Source organism: Stegostoma tigrinum, chromosome 1, assembly GCF_030684315.1.
Source record: "Stegostoma tigrinum isolate sSteTig4 chromosome 1, sSteTig4.hap1, whole genome shotgun sequence".
Lineage (NCBI taxonomy): Eukaryota > Metazoa > Chordata > Chondrichthyes > Orectolobiformes > Stegostomatidae > Stegostoma > Stegostoma tigrinum.
Genome location: NC_081354.1, coordinates 19,866,366 through 19,889,775, shown reverse-complemented (window position 1 = coordinate 19,889,775; position 23,410 = coordinate 19,866,366). Strand labels below are relative to the sequence as shown.

General features: G+C 41.3%; 1 protein-coding gene across 2 annotated transcripts in view; it reads left to right on the top strand.

Annotated features, from left to right (window-relative positions):
- sclt1 (sodium channel and clathrin linker 1) overlaps positions 1 to 23,410 on the top strand; it is a 102,386-nt gene that overhangs the window by 61,148 nt on the left and 17,828 nt on the right. For both annotated transcript variants that reach the window (XM_048530592.2, XM_048530584.2), the window contains 6 exons: positions 167 to 238; positions 2,265 to 2,339; positions 7,919 to 8,064; positions 10,922 to 11,114; positions 17,186 to 17,382; positions 18,658 to 18,736. In XM_048530592.2, coding sequence (XP_048386549.1) covers positions 167 to 238; positions 2,265 to 2,339; positions 7,919 to 8,064; positions 10,922 to 11,114; positions 17,186 to 17,382; positions 18,658 to 18,736 — 762 coding nt within the window. The remainder of the gene's footprint in view (positions 1 to 166; positions 239 to 2,264; positions 2,340 to 7,918; positions 8,065 to 10,921; positions 11,115 to 17,185; positions 17,383 to 18,657; positions 18,737 to 23,410) is intronic.

Sequence of the window (23,410 nt, the reverse complement as noted above, 5' to 3'; positions counted from 1 at the left end):
CTGTGTTCATCCAGCTTCACACTTTATTATCTTGGATTCTCCAGCATCTGCAGTTCCCATTATCACTTTATATAATGTTTGCTAAAGTAAAAAGAGATTAAAACCTTGGTATTTTTAAGAAGATTAAATCCCATGAGTGAGATAAAAACTTTTCTTTCTGTTGCAGGTTGAAAATGTTAGAAAACAGAGCAATGTACAGATTGCCCGTTTAGCTGAGGAACTGTCTGATATGCAAATGGTATGTGGGCGTACCTGCTATTCAGAAACAGTAAACTGAGGCAAAAGCAGCTGCTGTTGATCCAGTATTGATGCAATTTTCCATGTATTTCAAAAATAAATATTCTCTTCTTTGGTTCAAATGCACTGATGAAAAATATATTAAGTAATCATTTTGCAAAGGCAATTGTAGCATTTTCCGTGTTGAAAAGTATCCCTAGACATCTGCTGAAGCAACGGAGAAAAATGGATGCCAGGAGGTGATATTAGGGGCAGTGATTGAAAGTTTGGTCAGAGGTGTTTCAGGGAAACATATAAATTAGGAAGGGAAGATAACAAGGCATGGAGTTTTGGGAAATAGAACAGTGTATGGGTATGGCTGCTACTGAAATGTGAAGGAAGAGGGGATATACACAAAAGGCAAAGCCCAGCGGAACAGTATATTCAGGGCTGTGGAGAAGCAGGATTTTAATGCTGCAAGATGGTCAATAAGTGGGATCTGAGGTGCCTGGAATTAAAGGTATGGTAGAATTTAATTGTATAAGAGTGCATTTTAAATCTGAGCTATGAATAGATCTAACTGTTAAGGCTACAGAGGAATTTCTATTTGAAGATTTTGCATTTGAGTTACAGTGGGGGCTAAGTGACGGCATGGACAGCAGCAATGGTGAGTAGGGCAGTACAGGAGAAGATCTAAACAGCAAATTTTTGGATGCGGTCTCCTTCCATCCCATCCCCTCCAGCTCCCCAGACGAAAAGACACTTGGAAACCAACTGACGTTTAAAAAGCCTGCCATGTAACACTGTGGTGGTTTTAACAATCCAAGGATCAGACTTCTGGCCCGCAGTGGAAGGAATTCCCTCCCCCAGTCTCTCTCCCAACTCTGATGGGAGCTGCTGGAACTGCATTTAGGCCCATGAAAATGAAGTATGTTCCCTAGACCCCAGGTAGCTATGGGCTGTTTTGGGGTGAAAATATATTGGGAACCCTAGGGCAAGGGGTACGGAGCTAAATTTTGAAGTCTGGCAGAGAAGCACTAAATGGGGATGCAATTTTGGAGAGGCTGCCCCTTACACACACAGTACTCCTGAAAAGATGTATCGTCTCCTCCGTCCTATTTTATCATCATTTTGGGTGAAAAACCAGCCTCCCCACCTTGAACACCTTTCACTGCCTGCATAATTTGCAGTAGATTTAGACTGAGGGTCTTAAGTGGACACTATTCGGCACCTTAGTCCCAAGTGTCAGTAGTCCTGAGGTGGGCAGACTTACTGTTCACCCCCCTTCCATCGTGACTGAGTCAGAATTGGTGGGCTAGGCACCTGGCATATTTTACATGCCATCCTGCAAAAACACCACTCGCAGAAGGACATAAAATCAGGCCCTTGAGGTTTCAACAGCAGGTTTGCTTTGTAGGTGTAGAGGCAGACAATGTTATAGAAACGGTTGTTTCATGACGGCTCGTGCACTCAGTACAAATTTAGAGAGATTAGAAACTGATGATTACAATGTCTCTTATGAAAAGATGTTGTCTGTTCCTTCTGTGAATGTGTCTTTGTTTATTTTTATTACTGGGAAATGAAATTATATAGTACTCAAGTTTGGCAGCTATTTTACGGTACTAACAGAATTATCCATGCTCTACTACTGCAGGAAATCATTTATCTTGTGTTTTAAGGAGTAAAATAATGAGAAAATGTTTGACTTCTGCTGTTACTGAGTTCAAGCTGTATTGGTTTTCTCTTAAAACCAGTGTCTTATATCATCAAATGTGTGACGTTGCCACAGATTTCTATGATTTGTCAATCCACCACTGGAAATACTTTGATTCGTGAGAAAGAAATACTGATCAGCCAGCCAATATCAGCCAGCACAGACAAGATAAATATTCAGTTTATTGTGGTCTAGTCATCAGTCTGTAGCGTTGTATTGTACCTTGGCCAAATGATCATGGTGTCCACCTCAAACTGACATTTCTTTTAAACAACAAGCTTAATTTCCTCTCAATTGCACATTTTTACTGTAATATATATATCCTCTGTAATAGATCTGTGGCGATAAACAAGGACAAATTGAAAGGATCATAAGGGAGAAGCGAGCTCTAGAAGAGGAACTTGAAAAGGTAAAACAAATCAAACTGTAATATATTTTATTACATCATTTTCTTGATTTTTGCCCAATCACAATCCTTCTTTCTCTAATCTCATTTTCTGCCTTTACTTGCAATAAACTGGACTGAGTTAAAGGGATGGAACTTGCAAGTCAGGTGGACTGTATATACTTTTTGTGGCTTTGTCTTGATGGCACGCAAGTGACATCTGTTTCTTCTCTATGGATTAACAGCTTATATATTTGAGACTCCCTTCTTTAATATAGAATACTTTTGCATTCTTTTATTTTGTATTCCTGCAGTGTCCTCTTGTAAAATGCCTGCTGTACATTACCTTAATAATAAGGGGATGAATGGAATAGAGAAGCAAAAGGATGGAGCAGTACAAACGCATGTACTAAAAGTAGTACTACAAGTATTGTCTCAGGTTAAATAGATATTTTCTAATCAACCTGTTCAGAGATGCTAAAGTGCTCTCAAACAACTATGGTAGCTGCTTAGGTGGATGAAATTGAACAACGGAACAATTAAAGTAAACCTGTGCAAACATCTGGTAAGACTGCACTTGACATATCATGCATTATTCTGGTCTCCATATTATGTAAAGGGTATGGAAGCATTGAGTATTGTGCAACAGAGCAACAAGAATTTTATCAGATTGGAGGTGAAAAGGTAGGGGCTCCTTTCTCAATCAGGGAGAGGGCTGAGGGATAAACTGATAGTCTTGTAAATCTCTATGAAAGGGTGTGATAGGGTAGACATGGAAAAAAAAGTTTCCACTTCTGGGACGGTTACAAGCCTAGGAAGTCATAAATATAACGTAAAATTAGATATAAGACTAACAAATCTAATGGGAAATCAAGGAGAAATTTGTTCACCCAACAAATTATGTAAACATGGCGCTCAGAGAAATGAAAACAAATAGCATATATATTAATGGGGTAGAAGAATATACAGATAGTGTTAGATGAAATGTTGTGGGAGCAAGCTTGTGTGGAGCACAAACTGATTGGACCAATGGGACTGTTATCAACCATAAATTAATTATTAATTGGATTTGCAACTGACATTTTTGTTCAATGTGAATCTGAGTCAGCAGCAGCCATTGACTTTATTAACTGGTAAGACATCTCAGAAACAAGATGACTTCTAGAACTTGTCTTGATCCATTTTTCTATGTTTTTAAAATCTTTTTTCTCTCTTTCTTCCCTGTCTCCCTGTCTGTCAATTTATGTATTTCTCCTTATTTTCATACTTTAAATCATAGAATCCCTACGGTGCAAAAAGAGGCCATTTGGCCCATCGAATGTGCACTGACCTTCCAAAGAGCATACCACTCAGACCCAGACCTCCAGCACATCCATCTACTGATAAAACTTTAGTAGAGCTATATACTGGTGTTTCTGTAGCAATCAACTTAGTTTGTGCTTCTTTGATTGTGAAGCACCCCAAATGAAACTTAAAAAAATCCAAATATGGGATGACATAGGTGGTAAATTTTGTGCCTTCTAATTGTGAGGTAATGACCACCTTAAACAAGAGAAAGCCCAGCTGTCTCTCTTAAACTTTGAACAAACACCATTTTTTTGGGTTATACAGTTATACGGTTGGTTTGATCCCTTCTCTTCGCCATTGGATTCTTATCCAACTCTCCATTATCTGACTTTATGGCTGTAGCACGTAAAGTCAATGGGACACACCACACTAACCCATCAGCTTTACTTGAAAGCACCTCCCCATCCTTCAATCCCCATCACTAAGCAAAATAAGCACCAAGAAGATAGAAAATCACCTTCAAGTTCCTCAACAACTTGCATAGCAATCTGGCCTGGATGTATGTTATCTCTCTTTTACTGTCATTAGGTGAAAATCTTTGCTTTTTCTACAAAATACTATTGCAGAAGCACTACCAAAAGAAGAATGCAGTGAGTTGAGGAGAAAGCCTGTAACTACCTCAACAGAGATGGTCAGTAACCCTGGCCTTGCCATTATCACCCTTATTCCAAGAACAAATTATTTAAAAAGAAGTTAATTGTAGGATAGCTTTTGCGTAGGCTTACCAGTTGTGTCCCATCAGTTGCTAGTAATTTTTGTGTGACTCACAGGCTTTAATTTGTGGTTATATTATGCAAATCTTCAATGATTTGTATCTTATATTTAAAACTGTATCTGAAGCAATGATTCGCTGTTGCCTTAAATGTGAAAGGAACATAGGAATTAGGAGTGGGAGTCGGCAACTCAGTTCTTCGAGCCTACTCTGCTGTTTAACATGATCATGGCTGATCTTATCCTGGTCTCAACTCCACTTTCCTGCCTGCTCCCCATGGCCTTTTATCATGCTTTTAATCAGAAATGTGTCTATTTCTTTCTTGAATCTATTGATTTATTCTTCTTCCACTCTACTCTGCAGCAGTGAGTTTCACAGATTCATAAGTCTCTGAGAGAAGCAGTTTCTCCTAATCTCAGTTTTGAACCTACCTCCCCTCACTCTATATCTATGCCTTCTTGTTCAAGACTGTCACACAAAGGAGAACATCTACTCAACATCCACCTTATCAATCCCTTTTGGCATTTTATATACTTCAATCAGATCACCCCTCATTCCTCTGAACTACACCCAAGCTGTTCAACCGCTCCTGATATGACAGCCTTTTCATCCCTGGAATCAACTTTGTGAATCTCCTTTGAACTGTCTCCAGTGTGACCACATCCTCCCTGAAGTGATGAGACCAAAACTGGATGAAGTATTCTAGGTGTGGTCTCACCCAATACCTTTTATAATTGTAACAACCCTTCTTTACTTTTATAATCCAGTCCTTTTGCAATAGCTGTGATAATGAGAACTGCAGATGCTGGGGAATCCAAGATAACAAAGTGTGGCGCTGGATGAATACAGCAGGCCAAGCAGCATCTCAGGAGCACAAAAGCTGACGTTTCGGGCCTAGACCCTTCATCAGAGAGGATTTGCAATAGCTGTCAGGATTTCATTTGCCTTTATCATTGTATGTTGTATCTGCATACCCACTTTCAGTAATTCATTCACAAAGCCACCTAGGTTCCTCTGTGCTGATGCACTTTGAATCAGTTTTCCATTTAAATAATAATTGGCCCTTTTATTTTCTAACCAAAATGGACAACCTCACACTTATCCACATTAAATTCCATCTACCAAATTCTAGCCCATTCTCTCAGTCTATCAATATCCATAAACTCTTTATGTCCTCATCACTTCCTGCTTTCCCAGCCAGTTAGTATCGTCCACAAACTTTACTCTATTGTACTGTTTCCCTGCTTAAAACCATTTATATAGATGATAAATCGTTGAGGTCCAAGAACTGAACCCTGCCACACCTCAGTACTTACAGTTCACCATCCAGAGAAGGACCCACTTATCCCAACCCTCTGATTTCAATCAGTCAGCCAGTCCTCTATCCAAGCAAGTACTCTACCCCTAACTCCATGGGATCTAATCTTCTGGATCAACCTTTTATGTGACACATTGTGAAATGTCTTCTTGAAGTCTAGATGTACCACATCCACCAGATTCCCATTTTTTGCCTTGCTGGTTACATCCTCAAAGAACTCCCAAGTTTGGCAAGCATGACTTGCTCTTCATGAAACTGTGTTTACACAGGTGAATTGTGCTTGTGTTTCCAAGTGTTCAGTTATCTCCTCTTTTATGATTGACTCACAAGAGTCCTTATGAGAATCTTTACATTCACTATTTTTTGAGCTGATCTGAACCATAATTCTACTGCAAGCCATGTTCTGCATATCAGTTTCTGTGAGGGAACTAATTTTATATTTTAGTTTATATTTTGCTTTATTTAAAATGTCTTTCTGCTTATGACCTGCGCATTTGTAAATATTCATTTCTGGCGACAGATTATGAGTCAGAAAATTCCTTTGATGACTGAGAATTTGTCAGAAATAGAATGCACCAACCTTTCTTTTGTGCATGAATCATTTCCGCCCAAAGGAATACGTTCAATAGAACAAGAGCATTCAATTGACAGATTCAGGAGGAAGACACCAAAACAAATACTTTGGACAGTACCTAAAGTTTAAATAACTGAGTTGATTTTTAAGTTACTTGTTCCGTAGCAACTTAAAAAATCCTTAATTACCACCCTTCATTTCCTCCTACAATTAACACACTAATTGCTCTGACCCTGAGGTTCCACATTGTTCATATTTGATGTGGATCCAATGCTCTCAGTTTACAACACAAGATCAATCCAGTATTAGGCTACCATTGCTGAAAACTACAGAATAAGGGTAGTTGTCAGTATGAAATTAGAGTGAGCTACTGTGATCAAGGTGGAATTCGCTGTAAGAAATCAAAGAACAAGAATAAATTTAATCGTAATGAAACACTATGCTGATCAATACAGGCCAGTAGAAAGAAACATTAAAAGAATGATAAATGTGAGAGCTGCAAATCGTAAAATAGTGGTTAAAAGGTAAGAACTGTTCCGCACTTAATGAAAATCAGTCTGCCAGAGTCAGAGGTCTGTTTCTGTAATCATGTTTTTATTTATAAGTTTTAACTGCTATCTTTAAGCCCTTGACTCTGTATTCTGGTTCCATTCTGGCTTTGGCCCACTGCACAATTGGCCTTGTCATTGTGTTTCCAAAATGTATTCAGCCATAGAGACACCAAAAGACATGCTGACTGGCAATATCTGACATATGTCATTAGTTGTCCCTCTCTTCAAGGATGATATCCAGTAAGAGTCATCAGTTTGTGCCATGGATTTCCATGTGACTCACTAGCTGATTCTCAGCTCATGGATGTTTGGCCACATGGAGCAAGATTCTCCACCAGTTAGTCAGATCCAGAATACAGACCTTGTGTATATATGATTCCACACACATCGTTCCAGCAAAGTCTGCTGGATAGCAGTTAGAAGCAGGGAACCATCACTTAGATTTTATCTTCTTCTTAGATCACTTCATTGATATCATTGAAATCAATTTCAGCATCAACTGCCAATATCTTTACTGTGATCAGTTAATTCAATATTGACCAATAACTGATCAGGATATGTGTGTCTTAGCTACTCAAAGTAAAATGCCACTGAAACTTCAGGTAAACTCAAATGTATTTCCTTGCATGCATTTTTAATGCAATTAACAATGCACATGCAAAGAGTGCTTCTCATGACACTCACCCAAGCTTTAGAGCGTACCACAAGCCATTCTCACCATCGACCAAAGTCCAATTTTTTTCCAGCCACAATATGCCAGATGCTTTTCCTGTGGACAGTAAATAGTAGTATTATGATTTAGACATGGAATCAGATTTTGTTTGTCTTATTTCTCAGAAGTTTAATAAATAGCATGTGGTCCCACCCTTTTCTATCGTATTCATTGACAGTATGAAATTAGTTGACAGGATTGTACTCCTATATGTTCATTAAGTAATGCCAAATCAGCCAACTCTCACCTCTGTATTTACTCATCCAATTAGATTAATTTCTGATGGGAAAAATTTTCAGACTTTTTCTAAATCTGGTGGCTTTTTTTCCTTAAAATCCCAAGCTGAACATTGGACTTAAAGTTCTCATATTGTAACATTTTTGTTTCAGCTTTATCGCAATGGCGCAGGCACTGAAGAAGATCACAGAAAAATTGATGAATTGCATCAGCGATGTCTTAATGCAGAACGTTCAAAAGATGACCTCCAGATTAGTTTACAAACAGCACAAAACAAAATCAAGAAACTTGAAATGAGGTAAGAATATCTCTTCCTTCTGCATTTATGTTACAAATCAATTTTTCATGGCAGTTCACTGTTTCTGATAATCTTTGCAACGCTGGAGGAGGCCATTCAGACCATCGAGTCCATGCCAGTTCTCTGTAAAGCACATTGTTCAGCCTGATCCACCTGTTTGGTCGTTGCAGCCCTGAAAATTTATTTCTGTCTAATGCGGATATAATTCCTTTTAACTCAACTTCCATCACTTTCGCTGGCAATAGTTCCAAATCACTACACTCGCAACATTAAATAGTTCCTCCTCACAGAGCTACTGCATCTCTTGCCTGTACCTTCAAACCTTTGAACCCAGACCTTTACACAATCAATGAATGGGAACAGCTTTTCTCTGCCCATGTTATCTAAACCTTTCATTGTCTTTTGCAGCTCATTCAAATCTTTGCTCAATCACCTTTGCTTCAACTAGAAGAGCTACGGCTTCTCTAAAGTAACCCTATAACTTCAATTCCTTATCCTTGCAACCATAGTGTTAAATCTTGTCCTCACACTCTGAAGGACCCTCGTGCCCCTCCTAAAGTTTGGTGACCTGAACTGGACAGAATACCCCAGTTGTGGCCTAACCAGATGCTTCTGCAATCCCAGTATCCGGTGTTTTCATAATACATAAGTTATAGCTTTCACTCATTGAAGTGACCTTGCACTGAGAAAATATATGTAATTTGCCCAAGAGCTTTTCATTTTTTGTAAATGTACTCCTGTATGTCCATTAAGTAATGCCATCTCAGCCAACTCTCACCTCTGTATTTACTCATCCAATTAGAATATTATTCGACTGCAACATGACTGAGATTAATTCAGTAACCTGAGGAACTAGACCTATACCTGCCAATCCAAAGTACTATTGATTGTGTAGCACACTGGTGCAAGAATAGTTGATGCTAGTTTCACATTATTATCAGTTAAATTGCTTTTCTAATGTTCACTTCAAATAATACCACTTGTTTGTTTTTAAAGCAGTTTTATCTTTGACTGTACCTTGGGCCTTGAATCATTCAAGTTTTATTAACTGCAATTTATGATGATAGTTCAGAAATAAATATTTGTTACTGAATTCAAGGATTGCTCAACATCTTTTCTATCAAAACATGTAAGCTTTACTGAAGTTTCAGATGAACTTTCCCTGAAATTTGGGCTGTAACTTGCATGTTTTTAAGTGAACTGACCCTTGGTCATAATTGATGTTAATGTAAAGATGACCCTGCCAACAAAATTAGGTTACATGGATTGGCCATGCCAAATTGGCCACATTGTCCAGGTACATGCAGGCTAGTTGGATTAACCATGGGAAATGCAGGATAACAGTGTTAGGATAGGGGGCATGGGTCTGGGTAAGATGCTCTTCGGAGGGTCGGTGTGGATCCATGGGACGAATGGCCTGCTCCCACGTTGTGGGAATTCCACAATTCTACAACGATTGAGATATTCAAGACCCGCCGAATTGGATTACATCTATTTAATGTGCAAAATTAATGTGTGTACATTAGCACACTTTACATTTATTACAAACGGGTTTTGAGAAGATTTGTAGCTCAGGTTGAGGTTCTGGATGTGAGTTTGCTCGCTGAGCTGGAAGGTTAGTTTTCAGACATTTCGTCACCATTCTAGGTACAAAATACCTTGCAAGAACTGTGACAAACACTACATTGGACAACCTGGCAGAAAGCTAGCCACCAGGATACATGAACATCAACTAGCCACAAAAGGACATGATCCACTATCACTAGTATCCTTACAGATGAGGAAGGACACCACTTTGATTGGGACAACACATCCATCCTAGGACAAGCCAAACAGAGACACGCATGAGAATTCCTAGAAGCATGGCATTCCAACCGGAACTCCATCAACAAACACATTGATTTGGAGCCCATCTACCATCCTCTGAGAAAAAGAACAGGAAATGACATCACCAACGCAGGAAATGACATCACCAACCCAAGGAAACCTAAACAGATAAATAGAAAGCGGGATATAACACCAGCGCTTCACCGGAGGCTCACTGATGATGTTACCTAGAATGGTGACGAAACGTCTGAAAACTAACCTTCCAGCTCAGCGAGCAAACTCACATCCATTTGTTACAAATTGCTGTGATGACAAGTGCACAATTTTAGCAGAATTATAAATAAGTTCTTATGACTCCTCTGGTATCTCTAATTAAAAGAAACAAGAACATGAAAAAAAATAGAAGCAGTAGGAGGCCATTTTCCAATTAAACCTGCTTCACCATTCAATAAAATCACGTTTGATCTGATTGTGGCCTTAATGGCACTACCTCATCTGTTTCACGAATTCCTTGCCAATCATAAACCTGCCTAACCCAGCCTTCAATATGTTCAATGACCATGCATCCACTGCTGCCTGTGGAAAAGGATTTCTAAGACTAATGATCCTTTCAGAGAAGAAGTTTTTCCTCACTGCCATCTTCACTGGGAAACTCCTTTCATTTAAACTCTGCCCCTGATTCTGGATATCCCCATATGAGGCATTATCCTCTCGACACCTGTTATGATCCCTTCAGAACTTTACACATTTCAATAAGATCACTTCATTCTCTTAAACTCCCATGCATATAGAGACCCAACCTGCTCAGCCCCTTTTTCATAAGATAACCCCTATTCACTGAGCTGCTTCTGATGCAAGAATATTCTACTTTAAATAAGGAGATCAAGTAATGCTGAGAAAAAAGAATGGAATTTTAAAAATAGGCACTTAAAGTCATTTAAAGTCATGTTCCATGCCTGTAAATATTGCAGAGATTGTGGCCAATAATCAAGTCTGTTAAGATTAACTTTCCAATCTGTTCATTTTGTAGTTATGAGGAAGAAATGTCCCGTTGCCAAGAAATGGTTCAAAATCTGCAGAGTAATCTGGAGTCTGTTCGTGGAGACTGTGACACCGTCAGTGAGGAGCGTCTGAGATTACAGAACGAGAATGAGCAACTTCGTAAGGAGATGGAAGAACAGAAGAAAACTCGTCTGGATATCCAAAGAAAAGCCAGACAGCAGGTAGGAGAGTTTAAAAGAAGGGAAAATGCATCTTTTGGGCACTATGTATATCCTTCGTTGAGTGTTAGAAGAAGGTTTGAGTCATCAAATTGATCTTAAATCTTCATGTAAATTTTTGGGAATATTTTCCATGGTACAATAATCTCTCTCACTGTCTATTCTAACATTTCAACTCCCTTTAACTAACTCTATTTCTCTCTGTCTTTCTACTGAATTCTCTCTGTATCCTATCCCACTCACCTTTCTCACTTTCTATCCTATATTTCTTTCCCCTTGTTTTTCTCTCTCTATGCTGTCTCTCACTATCTTTTTCATGTGCTGTCTATCCCAGCTTTATTTCCCTATGACCTGTGTCTCTGTTTGTCCAGTGATAATGGGAACTGCAGATGATGGAGAATCCGAGATAACAAAGTGTGGAGCTGGATGAACACAGCAGGCTAAGCGCAATCTTAGGAGCACAAAAGCTGATGTTACGGGCCTAGACCCTTCATCAGAAAAGGGGGATGTGGAGAGGATTCTGAAATAAATAGGGAGAGAGGGGGAGGCGGACCGAAGATGGATAGAGGAGAAGTTAGGTGGAGAGGAGAGTATAGGTGGGGAGGTAGGGAGGCGATAGGACGGACAGGCCAAGGGCGCGGGATGAGTTTAGTAGGTAGGAAATGGAGGTGCAGCTTGAGGTGGGAGGAGGGGATAGGTGAGAGGAAGAACAGGTTAGGGAGGCGGGGATGAGCTGGGCTGGTTTTGGGATGCAGTGGGGGGAGGGGAGATTTTGAAGCTGGTGAAATCCACATTGATACCATTGGGCTGCAGGGTTCCCAAGCAGAATATGAGTTACTGTTCCTGCAACCTATGGGTGGCATCATTATGGCACTGCAGGAGGCCCAGGATGGACATGTCGTCTAAGGAATGGGAGGTGGAGTTGAAGTGGTTCATGACTGGGAGGTGCAGTTGTTTATTGTGAACCGAGCGTAGGTGTTCTGCACAGCGGTCCCCAAGCCTCCGCTTGGTTTGCCCAATGTAAAGGAAGCCGCAACGGGTACAGCAGATGCAGTATACCACATTGGCGGATGTGCAGGTGAACATCTGCTTGATGTGGAAAGTCATCTTGGGACCTGGGATTGGGGTGGGGAGGAGGTGTGGGGGCAAGTGTAGCACTTCCTGCGGTTGCAGGGGAAAATGCCGGGTGTGGTGGGGTTGGAGGGGAGTGTGGAGCGGACAAGGGAGTCACGGAGAAAGTGGTCTCTCCAGAAGGCAGACAAGGGTGGGGATGGAAAAATGTCTTGGGTGGTGGGGTCGGATTGTAGATGGCGGAAGTGTCAGAGGATGATATCTGGAGGTTGGTGGGGTGGTGTGTGAGAACGAGGGGGATTCTCTTTTGGCAGTTATTGCGGGGGCGGGGTGTGAAGGATGAAGTGCGGAAATGTGGGAGACACAGTTGAGGGTGTTCTCGACTACAACGGGGGTGGAAGTTGCGGTCCTTGAAGAATGAGGACATCTGGGATGTACGGGAGTGGAATGCCTCATCCTGGGAGGAGATGCGGCGGAGGCAAAGGAATTGGGAATAGCAGATGGAACCCTGCAGCCCAATGGTATCAATGTGGATTTCACCAATGTGGATTCAAAATCTCCCCTCCCCCCCACCACTGCATCCCAAAACCAGCCCAGTTTGTCCCCGCCTCCGTAACCTGTTCTTCCTCTCACCTATCCCCCTCCTCCCACCTCAAGCCGCACCTCCATTTCCTTCCTATTAACCTAATCCCGCCCCCTTGACCTGTCCATCCTCTCCGGACTGACCTATCCCCTCCCTACCTCCACACCTATACTCTCCTCCCCACCTGTCTTCTCCTCTATCCATCTTCCGTCTGCCTCCCCCTCTCTCCATATTTATTTCAGAATCCTCTCCCCATCTCCCTTTTCTGATGAAGGGTCTAGGCCCAAAACGTCAGCTTTTGTGCTCCTGAGATGCTGCTTGGCCTGCTGTGTTCATCCAGCTTCACATTTTGTTATCTCTGTTCGTCCAACTTGCTATTCTATATGTATCGTCTCTCTCTCTCTCTCGACCTTTTGTATATCTATCTCAGTTTGCCTGTCTGTCTCTTACTATCTCTCTGTCCCTGTCATGGGGCTTGAAAGATCGAAACATTTAATTGATTAGTACTTTTGATTGCTTCCATATTTTAGTAGGAAAAGTAGAAGCAATATGAATGAGATTTGTCAGTTTCTGTTTCAGAACTTTTCCTACATTTCAGGAATCAGCTTGGGCAACTTACTTAGTGCAGTATACCTGTCTCCTGTTACCTGCAATATCTGCATGCCTTTGAATTGTATGTGTGGCTTCAAGCAGATGTATTCCCTCTACCTAGTGCCTCATGTACACAAGTTTCTTCATCACTGGGCAGAGATAAAAAAGGTTTGTAAAAAAGGAAATATAAGGAACCAGGAAATGACTGAGCAGCTAAATAAACACTTTTCATCAGTCTTCATGGTGGATGACGTTAATAATATTGCAAAAATACTAAATAATCAACACTCTGAGGTTTGGTGGGGGGTGTGGAGACGTGGAATTAAATGCTGTAGCTGTCACTGGAAAAAAAGTGCTAAGAAACTAATGTGACTAAAAATCACAAGTTCCCTGAACCTGATGGTTTGTATTTAAGGATTTTAGAGGAAGTTGCTGGAGAGCTGGTGATGCTTCCACAACTCCTTACATTTGGGAAATGTCTCAGAGGATTGGGAAATTGCCAGTGTAACACTCTTGTTTATAGAAGTGATAACTATAGATTAGTTAGCTCAACATTATAATTGGTAAAATGCCAACAGTTTATTATGAAGGATGCAATAGCTGGGCATTTAGATTCACATAATAAGATCAAGCAGAGTCAGTGTGATTACGCAAAGGGGAAATAATGCCTGGTATATTTATTAAAGTTCTTTGAGGAGGTAACGAGCAGGATAGAGAAAGAAGAACCAGTGGATGTAATTGCTTGGATTTCCAAAAGGTATTCAATATGGTACTGGATAGAAGGTTGATAAATAAGAAAATAAACTCATGGTGTTGAGGTTAGTATGTTAATATTGAAAAAGGATTGGATAACTAATAAAAGACAGAGAATTAGGATAAAAGGGGCATTTTCAGAATGGCAGCTGTAACTGGTAGAATGCCGAAGCAGTTGGTACTGGGGCTACAGTTGCTTTAAAATATATTTAGAGAATTTGGATGATGGAAGGAAATGTACCATTGCCAGGTTCGCAGATAAACAATAATAAGTGGGAGGCAAATAGTGGGGATGACACGAAGTCTATAAAGGGGTGCAGACAGGTTAAATGAGTGGACAAAACGTGGCAGGGGGGAATATCATGTGCAAAAATGTGAGTCATGTGCTTTGGCAGAAAGAATAGAAGCACTGAATATTATTTAAAAGGAGAAAAGCTGCAAAAAGCTACACCAGAGAGAGGTTTGCAGGTTAAAATTCATGAATCTCGAAAAGCTAGCATCCAAATTCAGTCCGTAAATAGGGAAGACAAGTAGAATGTTTGCCTTTATTTCAAAGGGAATGGAGTATAAAAATAAGGAGGTCTTGCTAAAACTACACAAGGCACTGGACAAGCACACCTGGAATATTGTGAACAGTTTTGATCACCTTATTTATGGAAAGATATACTGACATTGGAGGCAGCTCAGAGAAGGTTGATCCTACAAGTGAAGTTTATCTTATGAGAGATTGAGTAGGTTGGGCCTGTGTTCATTGATGTTTGAAATATAAGATTATTAGGGAGCTTGACAGGACAGATGTCGAAAGGTTGTTTCCCCATGTGGAAGAGTGGAGGAACAAAGGTCATAATCTCAAAGTAAAGGATCATCCATTTAATACAGGGGTCCTTGGAAGTTGGTGACTGGTGGAGTTCCACAAGGATCAGTATTGGGACCACAACTATTCACGTTAAAATACAAAAATAATCTGTACAAAGGAACTGGAGGCATGGTTGATAAGTTTGCATTTGACACAAAGATAGGTAGAGGGGAGGTATTGAGGAAGCGTGGAGGCTGCAGAAGGACCTGGACATGTAGGAGACTGGGCAAAGAAGTGGCAGATGAAATACAATGTGGGAACGTGTGTGGTTATGCACATTGTTATTTTTGTGCCTCTATTCTTTCTACCAAAGTGTGGAGCTGGATGAACACAGCAGGCCAAGCAGCATCTCAGGAGCACAAAAGCTGACGTTTCGGGCCTAGACCCTTCATCAGAGAGGTCTCTGATGAAGGGTCTAGGCCCGAAACGTCAGCTTTTGTGCTCCTGAGATGCTGCTGGGCCTGCTGTGTTCATCCAGCTCCACACTTTGTTATCTTTTATTCTCCAGCATCTGTAGTTCCCATTATCTCAGAATAGAGGCACAGATTGTTTTCTAAAGGGGGAAAGGCTTCAGAAATCTGGAGCACAGAGGGACTTAGGAGTCCTAGTTCAGGATTCTTTTAAGGTTAACTTGCAGGTTCAGTTGGCAGTTAGGAAGGCAAATACAATGTTAGCATTCATTTCAAGAGGGCTAGAATACAAGACCAGGTATGTACTGCTAAAGCTGTATAAGGTTCTGGAATATTGTGAGTAGTTTTGGGCCCGATATATAAGGAACGATGTGCTAGCCTTGGAGAGGTCCAGAGGAAGTTCACAAGCATGATCCTAGGAGTAAGGGGCTTGTCGTATGAGGAGGCATTGAAGGCTCTGGATCTGAACATGATGGAGTTTAGAAGGATGAGGTTGGGGTATGTCATTGAAACTTACAGAATACTGAAAGGAATTGAGATGAGGAGGACTTTCTTAAGTCAGAGGGTGGTGAATCTGTGAAACTTATTGCAGCAGAAGGCTGTGGAAGCAAAGTTATTGTCTTTAAGGCAGAGCTAGGTAGACAGATTGGCTGAATGGCTTAGTTCAGTTCCTAAATTTAATTATCTTGTGGACTATTGAGATGAGGACGGTTTTTTTTAATCTCAGAGGGTAGTCAATCTGTGGAATTCTTTACTGCAGAAGGCTGTTGATTCTGTTAAGTATCGTATATATTCAAAGCTGAGATATGCAGATTTTTAATTATTAAGAATTAAGGGTTATGGAGAAAAGCCAAGATAGTAGAGTTGAGGATTATCAGATCAGCCATGATCTCATTGAAGGTTAGAAGAGACTTGATGGGATGAATGGCCAACTTCTGGAATTTAGAATTAGATTTTATTGTCACGTACTCAAGTACAGGAGTATATGAGCACAGTGAAAAGAGTGCAATGTCGCTATTTCGGTGCCATCTTAGGTACAAAGGTGCCTAGGTACAAAGTAGAAAGTAAAGAAATAAAGTTAAAAGTTTAACAGTCTTTCTTAAATGCTTAGCCATGGTGGGCTCGCAGTCTCTACAAGGGCTCAGTCTCCTCCATTTTGGCCCACTCAGTAGGAGACCTTGGGCTGCCCGCTCGCTACACCTTGTGGCTTTATGGGTTGTGACCTACACTTTGAGTCATCCTCCACATGTAATACTTGGCCAACCCTAGTATGGCTGAGAATCTCCCACTTGATCTGACGAAGGACCGTAAATTGAGTTTAAATCGCAGGAGAACTATGTTGTAAGGAGGAAAAAAGAGGATCATTGATTGCAATAGGATGTTAAAAGCTGCAGGGCAGTCTCTTCAGTTTGGAGAATGTTATGGAGTGGGTTGTAACCTCTTGAGACCATTCAGAAAAATAAATCTGTATTTTTTGATAGAGTTGGATCACAACGACAATATACTGTAGGCTGATATACCTTGCAGCAGCTAACACATCTGACTTTTACAGGCTGCTGCAGCCTGCCAGCCCCCATATGGATGCAACCCAAGTTCAAAGGTGCTTGTCCTGCCGAAAGGTTTACACAGAAGCGCTGTCAGATTAATTCACACTTGTATAAAACAAATCGCCTAACTTTAACAGTGGTAAGGAGCAGGAATTGGAGTTATTCGCAATATAAAAATTAATATTGTGCACACTTGGGCATCTGCATGCCAGCAAAACTAGAGTAAAACAAATTCATAGTTCCCATGTTTTACCTTTATTTAGGTAGCAACCCTGGAACATGAGTTGTCCCTAAAAGAACATGGATTTGAAATCCAGCTAAGAGAACTAGAGGATGCCAATCGGAATTCAACCAGTGAGCTGAAACGTTTATTAACAGCACAGCAAAAAGCAACCAATCGGTGGAGAGATGAAGCCCGGAAACTAACTGAAACCTTTGAGGCTAAACAGAACAAAGTGAAGTAAGTGAACATAGCTGTAAGAGGCAGGGACGCTCAACCAGAGGTTTTGCAGCCCCCAAAGGACCATGTGAAGGGTTTAAGGGGTCCAAAAATAGCCAAAATATATGCAAAGCCTCCCTCCTCTGCAATCTACCTACGCCTCTCTGTCATTTTCTAATTAATATTTCAACTGCTTGACTTTTCCACACACAATTGCACAAGAGGATTTGCAGACCATCATTATATCCAGCATCTTGACTTTGATTTGGTGCCTTTGGTTCCCTTGGCCAGCACCAGCAACAGGTTTCATAGTAATTCAAACTACGCTAACACATATTTGCATGTAATTATTCAGCTAATTTCTCCCCTGAAAAGAATCTATCTTGTAACCATAAATTTCTATCTTTTCTACAACATATAGAAATAAGTTTTCATAATTTTGAAAACCTTAAGTAGACCTAGCCATAGAGTTGCACAGCACGGAAACAGATGCTTCGGTACATATTTCCCATGCTGGTCAGATATCCTAAATTAATCCAGTCCCATTTGCCAGCATTTGGCACATATCCCTCTAAACCTTTCCTAGTCATATGCCCATAAGATGTCTTTTAAATGGTGTAATTGCACCAACCTCCACCACTTCCTCTCGCAGCTCATTCCATACATGCACCACTCTTCACATGACATATTTTCCCAATTAATGTTCTTCATTCCATTGAAAAACGCCCAAACTATTCAAGCCATCTGTAAATAAACTGATTGTACCCTTTCCGAATAACTCCTAATATTTTTATAATGCAGTACCCAGAACTATACAATACTCTCCCCTACAACATAACTAACTGCTTATACAAACTTAATACTTATTTCCTTTACTTCTGTACTTAATGTTCTCCATATGAAACTTAGAATCACATTTTTGTGCCCTGGGATCTGCACTTTCACTTTGTTGTGGGATTCTTAGATCTTTCTGATCCTGCACAGTTATAATATGCTACCTTATGGGAAAATAAAGAACAGGCGAGGCTACTAGAAGTAATCAGATGCTGAACTTTATTTTTTGCTGATGAATCATACATGCTGAAAATAAAAATATACTCCTGGCTATATTTATTTTATGCTTCTCTGCAAGATTTCAGAGGTTCTGTAATGGTTATAATTGACCTTTTACAAGTAATGTATGTAATGCTGATTATAACCCCAAATAATAGTTTAAATATGCCAAGAATGACCACATTTCTGAAATAATTTCCTAACGAAGTATTTTTTCCATCTTTCTTTCTTCTATGCTGACAGGACTGAACTAACCCGACAGAAACAGCGTTGTCAGGAGTTAGTTTGCCAGATGGAGCTTACACATGAGAAAATAACAGAGGTAAGATAATTGCCCTCAATGATCTTGATCATCACTCTAACTTGTAGTCTGTTTGTTTTATATTATCATTGGTGCCCATTTATTGCGGAAGTTTGAAAACGAACTTGCACTTCACAACCTTCCAGTTACTAAATTCACACCTGTCTAGGAGAATCGTCTTTCATATGTTTGACAAATTCAAATATATGTTGCCAGCTTGAATGTGAAGGTACAGCTAAAAAATTTGATTCTGGAAAATAGTCATTATAAGAAACTGTAGAAAACATTATATTTTAGAGTTTGCTATATAAATTTCCTAACCACTGACGGCACCCTTTTTCATTCCTTGTTTGATAGCATTGAAAACATCAGTGTGAAAATAATTCTGAGTTTGTACCATTTGACTGTTTGTTTATAGTTGAGACATGTAAGAAAAACATGTAATTGACAGGTCTAAACCTGAGTTGCAAATTTCATTTCATGCATCGATATGGCATGGATGACTGTTATACAAGATTGGTATTCAAATCGTACTTGAATGTGAATCTGGTAGTGTAAAACATAGGAATGGTGGTGTGGGCTATTCAGTCTGCTCTGCCGTTCAAGGTCATAGCTGACTGAGTTCTTTATGCCATTTTCCTGCACTATCTCCATGTTCGTAATGTAATTGGTTTCCAAAAACCTGTTGATTTCTGTCTTGAATCTGCTCACTGATAAAGCTACCACAGCCATCTGGAAGGGCTTCGACAGATTCACCAACACTCCTCATCTCAGTCTTAATTGGCCTGACATTATGTTCCCCAATTCTCAAATCATCTGGGAGAAACAGCCTATCCATATCTGCCTTGTCACACCCTGTAAGAATTTTGTAATTTTCACTGAAATCACTCTTGTTCATCAAAACGCTAGAGAATACCGGCCCAGTTTCTTCAATGCTTCCTCTTAATGCAATGCTTTTATGCCAGAGATCAATCTGGTGAAGCTCTGTATACAGCAAGGATACACTTCCGTAGATAGCAACTTCAAAACTGCACAAAGTAGTCCAGATGCAATCTCAGCTTGTAGCAAGATATCTTTATTTCTATACTCATTTCCCCTCAAAATGAATGCCAACATGCTGTTTGTCTTTTTAATTGCTTTCTCCATCTGCATGCTAGAGTTTTGTGACGCAGAAGATGGGACACCCAGATGTCTTTGGACACTTGCACTTCTAATCTGTCACCTATTTAAGAAATATTCAACCTTTCTGTTTTTCATACCAATGTGATCAACTCCATGCTTATTTATAACACGTTCCACCTGCCATGTTCTAGCCTATTCACCTACCCTGCCATATTCACTTCAACTCTTCTTGCCTTCACCTCACAACTTGTTTGTTAATGTTTGGCATCATTAGCAAACTTGGAAATACTATAGTTGATCTTCTCAGCTAAATTGAAATACATTTTGATCAGTTGCGGACCTAGAACCAATACCTGCTGTACCCCACTAATAACAGCCTGCCATTGTGAGAATTATCTATTTATCTCTACTCTCTGCTTTCTGTTCATTAACAATGCATTCTAAGAGATTGCTCCAATCTCATGCACTCTAACTTTGTTTACTAATTTCCTATGTGGGACCTTATCAAAAGCTTCTGAGAATCCAAATATACCATTGGTTATCTTTTTACCTAGCTATAAGTAATAGTTTCATCATAAAATCCAACTAGCTCATCAAACATGCTTTTCCTTCATAAATCCATACTGACTCTGCCCAATCTTGCCTTTCTTCTTTTAAATGTTCAGTTTATACATTCTTTTTAATAGGTTCTAATATTTTCCGTACATTGACCATTAAGCTAACAGTTCCAAAGACGTTGATTCTCCGTCAGCCTCCTTTCTTAAACAGTGGGGTTATGTTTGCTACCTTATAGTTAGCAAGAAAGTTTTCAAAATCTATTAGAATTATGAAGGATCGCCATCGATGCATCCATCATCTCGATTTCTACTTCCTTAAACACTTTGGGACGAAATTCATTTTGTCCAAAAGATTTATCAACCCTCAATCCAGCTAATTTTTCAAGTACTGCTTCTCTACTAATTTATTCTTTTTAGCTCTTCAGTTACTGAAGGCCCTTTGTTGTTGAGTATTTCTAGAAGATTTTCTGTATCTTCTTCCATAAAGACAGACATTTAATTTCTCTGATTAAATACCTGTTGTTTACTATAAATTCTTCTGTTTTCATCTGTATTCAGCCAGATTTATCCTTGGTAATCTTTTTATCATCACATATTGATAAAGCTTTTAAGCTTTGACTATATGTGCCTCAGTGATTTTCATTCATTTTCTCATTTCCCTTTCCTTAACAGTTTCAAGGCTCTCCTTTACTAGGTGTTAAATTGCTCCCAGTCTTCAGGTTTACCACTATTTTTGATCTGATGAAATCTTTAACTTCTTTTCTTAAACAAGGTTGATTCACCTTTCCTTTGGATGTTTATGGCTTAGAAAAGCATATTTCCATTGTTGACCTTGTCTGTCTAAAAGCAAAGCTTTATATATTTTCCTAATCAGCTCAAACAACTAGCCCTGCATACCCACCTAGTTTCCTTTGCTCAAGTTTAAGACACTAATTTTACTATGGATTGTGTTGCATCTAAACTTCATGTACAGTTTTATCAAATGATGGTCACTACTGTACATAGTTGAGTAGAAGTCGATCTCATGTAAAAGCCGACTATTTTTGGCCATAAGATCTGGAATTTTGCTTATATCTCATGTAAAAGTCGATCTGACATGCCCATAGATAACAGACCAACATTTGTGAGTAATGGTATTGTCCTGTACATACACATTACAATGAGGAAATTAATTGTTTTCAGTTATTACGTTAGTTAATGTAGAATTCACACCTACATTAGGTTACAGATTTCTTAAGTTCACTGTTGAACAAGCATTATAATTAGCATTCACTTTTATGTTTGGCCTTCCCGCTCCACTCCGGGTCTCCGTCCCGCTGGCCATCCTGGTCCAGGTCTGCGTCCCGCTGGCCAACGCGCTCTGCTCTGGGTCTCCGTCCCGCTCCCGGTCTCCGTCCCGCTGGCCGTCGCGCTCCGGGCCTCCGTCCCGCTGGCCGTCCCGCTCCGGGTCTCCGTTCCGCTGGCCGTCCCCCTCCAGGTCTGCGTCCCGCTGGCCGTCCCGCTCTGCTCTGGGTCTCTGTTCCGCTGGCCGTCCCGCCCGGGGTCTGTGTCCCGCTCCAGGTCTCCATCCCATTGGCCCTCCCGCTCTGCTCCAGGCCTCCGTCCCACTAGCCGTCCCTCTGGCCATCCCGCTCTGCTCTGGGTCTCTGTTCCGCTGGCCGTCCCGCTCCAGGTCTGCGTCCCGCTCCGGGTATGCATCCCGCTGGCTGTCCCACTCTGCTCTGGGTTGCCGTTCCGCTCCGGGTCTGCGTCCTGCTCCAGGTCTCCATCCCATTGGCCCTCCCGCTCTGTTCCAGGTCTCTGTCCCGCTGGCCGTCGCGCTCCGGGTCTCCATCCCACTCTGCTCCGGATCTCCAACCCATTAGCCATACTGCTCCACTCCAGGTCTCCATCCCGCTAGTCGTCCCGCTCCGGGTCTCCATCCGGATCTCCATCCCATTAGCCATCCTGCTACACTCCAGATCTCCGTCCCGCTGGCCAAGCCACTCTGCTCCGGGTCTCTGTCCCGCTGGCCGTCCCACTCCGGGTCTGCGTCCCGCTCCAGGTCTCCATTCCATTGACCCTCCTGCTCTGCTCCAGGCCTCCGTCTCACTCCGGGTCTCCGTCTCGCTGGTCGTCCCCCTCCAGGTCTCCATCCCGCTCTGCTCCGGATCTCCACCCCATTAGCCATACTGCTCCGCTCCAGATCTCCATCCCGCTGGCAAACCCGCTCTGCTCCGGGTCTCCGTCCCGCTGGCTGTCCCCCTGGTCGTCCCGCTCCGCGTCTCCATCACGCTGGTCGTCCTACTCCCGGTCTCCATCCCGCTCTGCTACGGTTCTCCATCCCATTAGCCATACTGCTCCGCTCCGGGTCTCCGTCCCGCTGGCCGACCCGCTCTGCTCCAGGTCTCTGTCCCGCTGGCCGTCCCGCTGCGGGTCTCCATCCCACTCTGCTCTAGATCTCCATCCCATTGGCCGTCCCCGCTCCACTCCAGGTCTCCATCCCGCTAGCCATTCCACTCCGGGTCTCCGCCCCGCTGGCCGTCACACTCCGGGTCTCCATCCTGCTGGCCATCCCGCTGTGGGTCTTCAGCCTGCTCCGTTCTGGATCCTTGATGTCAATGCTGCTCCAAATGAGTTGTTTTCTAAAATAAGATAGAATATCAAGAAAAGGCAGATGGACTAATTACTAATTCATTTTTGTTTGTATTGTCTTTGTCCAGTAATTACCGTAATTTGTTGTGTTTTTCTCTTTTATTTGTTTAGAGATCAGTTGGGCTTCTGCTAACGATATGGTATGCATTTTGACGGGCTTGACCCTCAAAAGTAGCATCCATGTAATGGTCAACCCCACCAACTTAACCTTAAAAGTCGTCTAAAAAATTTGACTTTTACACAAGTATATACGGTATTTCTCAAAGGCTCCTTTACAGAAATGTTACTTTTTTTAGCATGTTCACATTACATAACATCTAACCAAGAACAATTTGATCTTTAGCAGGCAGCTTAACGTACTGTTCCTGGAAGCAATCTCCTA